Consider the following 6,652-nt stretch of genomic DNA (forward strand, 5'->3'; position numbering starts at 1 on the left):
TCAATCTCAACCGTCCGATCAATAACCGGCAAAACATGCGGCCATTATCTCTGCTGCTGGCCTGTGGCTTGTACCATTTAATTATTTCAAATGCACATGTATTTGTTTTGCTTTTTCCTAACTAAGCTTCTTTTTATAAATTTTCAAATTATAACTTTTATCATATACTACTACTTTATGTATCCCAAAAAATACATCTAAGCAGTACAATATAACACGAATTTTAATAAAAACAACTTGCATATTGCAAATGGAAAAATGTAATAATAGCAAGCTGTCATATGAAAAAAATGATTAATTACAACTTTTATCATATACTACCCGTGGCGGATCTGGGGGCAGGAGGGAGCGGTCTCCGTGCGACTATTTTCCCCTTATCGGGACGTAAAATTACCATGTCCGCCCCTTCCGTTTGGCTCCGGCGTCGCCCCGAACAACAAAAAAAATAGTCATGTCCGCACTCAGTGGCGGATCCCGGGGGCAAGAGGGGGCGGTCGCCCCCTCCATGCGACTATTTTCCCCTTATCGGGACGTAAAATTACCATGTCCGCACTAAATCAAGCTAATACTATATTCTCCGCCCTCTCCGTTTCCGAATCCTGGATCCGCGCCACTGTATACTACTACAAAATATTCTATTTTTATATTTAAAATAAAATTCAATTTTCTCTCATTGTTTCTATTTATTTTAATACACTAAACAAATTCATCAAAAATATTGTGCATTTAAGAAAATGATGATTTGAGTAGGAGGGGAACAAGTAAGTAATTCTTTCACCCATGATTTAAAGTTTCATTTTTGACTCGTTGTGAGTTTAATAAAAATAGTAATAAGAAGAAAATTAATAAAAAATTAGTAAAATATGAAAATAATGATATGATTTTAGTGGATATAGTATAATCTTATCTAAAATAGAAAAATGAATGCTTTTTTATCGTGGATATACGAAATTGCAAAAAGAACAGATTTGTTATGCATATTCTCTTTATTACTTTTAGAATCAGCACCCAAAATTTTGAATTCAAAATTGTGGTGAATCATAATCACATCAAATTTGAAATCAAAGTTTCTAAATTAGCTCTAATTCAAAAACTCGAAATAAAAAAATCAGCAAAAAATTCCCTCAACTAAGTATATATACACACGCTGATTAACACTTCCTTCATTCAATTTTCAGCCTCTCTCTCTCTCTCTCGATTTTGCACTTTTCCTCCGAAATCACTTCACTCAGCAAATAAACCCCCAAAAATGGCCAAATTCTCCGCGATAGTGTTGGTACTGATCTCGGCATTGGTCGCCGGATCCGCTCTCGCTCAGTCCCCATCCGCCGCGCCTAAGGCTGCTCCGACCGCCGCACCGTTGGCTGCTCCGCCGAAGCAAGCTGCGGCTCCTTCGCCGCACGCATCTGCTCCGTCGTCGGCGCCTACCACCTCTTCTCCTCCCGCTCCTCCGAGCGATGTTCCAGCTGGATCTCCCGTTTCTCCTCCGTCCATCGCCAGCGCCCCTGGTGGTTCTGCTCCGGCGCCTCACTCAGCCGCCGCGTTGAACCGCGCCGCCGTCGCCGGATCCGCCGCTCTCGTGGTTTTATCGGCTGCTTTATTGATTTAGGTTGATTTATGCTAGTGTTTTTTTTTTTATTTTTTGTATTTTATGTTTGGGGATTTGATTTAATTTGAATTGATTTTATTTATGATGTAATCATTTGATTATTTATGGTTATGGATATTTATGTTTCAGGCATATTAGTTTAAATTTGTTAGCATTTATATGTGTTTTATTTTTCTATTTCTCTAATCAAAAAAGGAAATATTAATGAGATGTTAAATGTATTTTCAGTTAATATTGATAAGGAAAAGAGGGGAAAAAGAGTTGATTTGTGGAAGCATCCATTATAAAACATCATTTTCTTATTTAATGAAATTGCATATTTAGTTATCCTTATAGTAGTAACTACTGGTAGTATTATTTTTATGTTGACATTTATTTTTATAATACACTATTCAATTTGAATATTTGAATTATTCCACTATAAAGAAAAAGGCACATCCACCACCTTATGAACAAAGTTGAACAATTTGGGTGGGAATAAAGTGGCATGTGCACAACAATACCAAATGAATCAAATCAAAAGAAAATTACAATACAGAAAAAGAATAAATTATCTGAAATAGTAAGACTTAGTCGAGGGAATCCTCAATTCGCATGATGAATTATATTTATACCCTGACTAGTGCTTTAGATTTGGTGTACCGTCCTCATAGATATAGCAATTTTTCTTCTAGCGTGTATGTACACCCTCAAACTCCGTAGCACCAGCTTCGCAAATATGTGTATAAGATGTACAAAACATGTGTCTCTTTTACCTCTTAAAGGGGATTTGTACATGTTCAATCTTATTAAGTCCTTGCCGATTACAAGAAGACAAAATGCCAAGAACTCGACATGGCTGGTCAAGAAACTCATACTAAGGTCCGTGTTTTTGGTTGTTGGACCTTCCTGCACAGGTTGCAAATATTAGGCCCAACAACCAAATTCATTCTAACTCTTTTTTGATCCAAAATAATTATCAAACTTCACCATAGCACTTAATTTGTCACTCACCAAATATTAATTTTGAAAAAAAATAGAATTATATGCTCACAACGTGGAATAATCTGCAACTAATGTTTTCATGTAAAATTAAATAAATAGCCTCCAAATTAGTTAAGAATCCTACAAACTCAAAACCAATCCCAAATCAAAATGCAACCCTACAAAGCTCAAAAATAAATTTTCCAACAAGCAATTCATTCTATAATATATCTGAAATTGATTATCGACATAAATTCATGAACTTGATGTGTAGACACCTATAATGGAATTGATGCATCACATGTGTGGGGTTTCAAGTTTCAATATCCACAAAAATAATGTTCTCCATGTGTTTCATGCTTATGTGTGGGGGACTCTTTTTGCGTTCATCGCGGAGAGTGGCAAATGCAGACCTGTTTTTGAGATAATTTCAAAATTTACAAGTATATAAAACAAAACCAAAAAAATATATTAGGAAGACTAGTGTTATAGACTTCAAGGATACTTATCTCACTCCGATTATTTAAGGCAATAATTTATAGACCCAATGTACTATCTTTTCTCATAGTTGGAATGGATAGTCTTTTGGAAGCTCTATTTATTATGGTGGGTGATTTACCTCTAACATTAAGGGGGCGTTTGTTTGGTATGATAGCCCTAGATATGAGCTGCTATCTAGGTTCTATCTATGAGGATCCGGTATAAACTCCATGACCCACAAAAATGTATGATAGCTAACTGCCATTTTCATATACGCCTAACCAGGCTGAAGGCTGTGATTGAAGTTATGTTGTCGATCCAGATTGTGTTCTACACATCTGTTGTCTAAAACACCCCTCCCCTTCCTCCCCTCTCCTTCTATTTCATACTGTATTGTGACGAAAAATTGCACTAGCGTCAAAGTTCACATCCGCCGCCGATAAATTTGCCCCCGACGATTTTCGGTAATTCAGTACGATTGAAAATAATTCACTACGTTTTATGCCGGTTCATTGATTCAAATCTTCAAATCTAATTTATTCCAATCTTCAAATCGACTCAGAGTGCTTGAACCATCTGTGAAGCTCAACAGTTTTGGGAACCTCAATTTTGCAACGGATTCCCAAGGCTAGTGAAGAAGAAGCTCCTAAGGTACACCAATTTGTAATCCAACTATCAATTCAGTAGAAATTCGTTGAACTATAGTCAGATTCGAAACTGTACATCGACTACCAGCGATGATTCAGCCTGCCGACTCTGACTTTGCGAAATTTTGGGGTGAATTGCTTACAAAACGCGCTTATTTTTTGGACTAATGATTGATTTGTTCCTATCTTTGCTATATCAATTTGTGTGTATTGTTTCTGATTGGTGATGGCCTTGTAATTGTCAGCTTTCTCCGAATCTGCTTGTTATAATTAGTTGTTGAGTTAGAAGAACATGAGTTGTTGAGTTCACTGCTATTTACATTCGGTTTGTGTTTATGATTGTACCAACGATTTTGTGTATGACTAGCACTCTGTAAAATGTTTGAACTACTTCCTCAATTGCAGGACTGATGTTTGATGGATTGGTTCTTATTTTGGATGTATCAATTTGTGGGTAGGCATTGTGTTCATTGATGACCCTGTAATTGTTTGCCTTGTGTTGGTTTTTGTGATATATTTCATATAGATCCAGATTGTGTTTGTGTTTGTGTTTGTGATTTTAGCTTTGATTGAATTAGCAGCTTATATACATTTGTTTTTCACCAACAATCTGTTAATAAATGTGTGTAATGCTTCATCAGGGTGACGATAGGCGTAATGAAATGACATCCTTGTTGATTTTGTTAGAGGAGATAATACTGAATCATCAAATTAACATGCATCCTTATATCTTTCATGATCACGCTTATTGGCCCGCAAATGCATACGCAAATGCTGAAGGCTTTGTGACGCCATATAAAGGGGTCCGATATCATTTGAAAGAATGGGGACCCGGAAGACAAGCACCTCAAACACCGGAAGAGTTGTTCAATTTGAGACACACTAAGGCAAGGAATGTCATCGAACGATCGTTTGCCGTGTTGAAGATGCGATGGGGTATAATGAGGACGACAATGAGGATGAAAGTGTTGCCAACAATGAGGATGAAAGTGCTGCCGAACACGATGGTGCTGAGCATATCAGTAGTGTCGAACCATCAGCCTCTTGGAACAAGAAAAGAGATGATCTTGCTAGAGATATATGGTCCGAGAGAAACAATGTCTCTGTCACGCCCGCATTTCCTAAGGATAGGAAGTACGGTGGACCGCGACTAGGGGAGGAATAAAGAAGCGGGGAAGAAAGGGGAAAAACAGGAATATTTGACCCAAAGACATTTGATAAAAGGAAATTCATTTTAAAACCAGGTACTGTAGCGACATTTCTAGAGTTAATGTAAACAGAGTTTAAATGAAAACATTGTTTCGGATTACAAGCAGCGGAAAAAGATCAAGAGACAGATAATGCCGGGTATGACGACACGACATTATCCAAAACAAAGTGAAACGCATTTTGACTTTAACTGCTCAACATCCGTCCTCCCCATCGCCGCTCAACCTGCACATTAAGAAAACAACATGCAGGGCTGAGTACTTATTGCACTCAGTGGACACACGCCAAAATCATAGTTTGTCATGCCATAACAGTGTAACCTTGGGGTTTTAAGTGTAAGAAAATAACCCAAGTACACAAAAATATATTTTCATAAATTCGACTGCGCAGTCATTTTCCGATATTGCCACCCTTATTCCCTCAATCATACACTATCTGATCCAACCATGACAAGGGGCGTGGCCACACCCCAGGTCAACTAGACCGGCCAACTTGCTCTCAGATGGCTCCCGGTCTCGTGTACACTAGCCTGAGGGTTCGCAGCCCAACAGACCCGAATTCGATTAAACATATGTGGTAAACCACTTCAGATAGGTTTCAAAACAAAACAATTGGCAAGACAAACAGTTCACCTCCATAAACATTTCCGGAACAAAGTCCGTATTTAAAGATAACCCACATAAAAGTAGGGTAGAAAAGCCCACCTCGATTGCTTAGCTTTTAAAAAGGTTCCCTTCAACCACACTTTCCTCGTAAAAGATCACCCTTTTGAAAGATAAATTGTATCATGATTAGAGTCAGAAGAGACGAGACTTTAAACGACAATGCATGATTCCTACGTGGACGACTTCAATATCTAGCACGTTACACGTACATACACTTAACAACATGTTACAAAACAAACACACAAAGTCACACGTTCGAAACACACCCCGCATGCAAACGACGTACCCAAAACGCGCACACGACACACGAACACAGCACTCCAAGTCCTGGCATACCCTTACTGTGCAAACGGCTCACTTGGCTCGGAAAAGGTTCGGAAAAACTCGGAAAAAGGATCGGCGTCTCGACATGGCTCGGTGTCTCGGCCGGTGGCTCGGCACCTCGGCCACCTGTTCGGCACCTCGGCCGCTGGCTCGGCACCTCGGCCGCCTGCTCGGCACCTCGGCCGCTGGCTCGGCATCTCGGCCGCCTGCTCGGCCGCTGGCTCGGCACCTCAGCCGCCTGCTCGGCACCTCGGCCGCTGGCTCGGCATCTCGGCCGCCTGCTCGGCACCTCGGCCGCTGGCTCGGCACCTCGGCCGCTGGCTCGGCATCTCGGCCGCCTGCTCGGCACCTCGGCCGCCTGCTCGGCACCTCGGCCGCTGGCTCGGCACCTCGGCCGCCTGGCTCGTTCCGTGCACACTCACTTTCCTCCAACTTCCGATTCTCAAACCCTATACAACATTCACACCACACATTCTCGGTCCCAAAACACACCCAGACACCTGGGATCATCCCTTCCAGACTCTCCACAAATCTGCCCTAGGCTGAACCCAACAACTCTCGGCCAACACACACGAAAACTCTCGAACCAAACACTGATTCCTCCGAGCCATCTCTTGGCCAAACACACCCACATACATCACAAAAGCACAACACTCAGAAACCCAACCATTGCACATGAAAACATCTCCCAAAAAACACACAACACGCAGAACTGCGCAGTTTACTTGCAGAAATCATAATAAAATCATACGACC

At 40.5% G+C, this 6,652-nt stretch overlaps 1 protein-coding gene across 1 annotated transcript; it reads left to right on the forward strand.

Moving 5' to 3' along the window:
• Window positions 1–1,104: 1,104 nt before the first annotated feature.
• On the forward strand, window positions 1,105–1,741 carry LOC121756912 (classical arabinogalactan protein 5-like). The gene has a single exon (XM_042152342.1). It carries the CDS (start codon window positions 1,250–1,252, stop codon window positions 1,607–1,609), a length of 360 nt encoding a protein of 119 aa, XP_042008276.1. The 5' UTR covers window positions 1,105–1,249; the 3' UTR covers window positions 1,610–1,741.
• The last annotated feature ends 4,911 nt before the right edge of the window (window positions 1,742–6,652 follow it).

This window comes from Salvia splendens, chromosome 12, assembly GCF_004379255.2.
Source record: "Salvia splendens isolate huo1 chromosome 12, SspV2, whole genome shotgun sequence".
Lineage (NCBI taxonomy): Eukaryota > Viridiplantae > Streptophyta > Magnoliopsida > Lamiales > Lamiaceae > Salvia > Salvia splendens.

What these genes read in the sequence shown, in the direction of transcription:
- LOC121756912 (XM_042152342.1), top strand. Translation starts at nt 1,250, where the DNA reads ATGGCCAAATTCTCCGCGATAGTGTTGGTACTGATCTCGGCATTGGTC.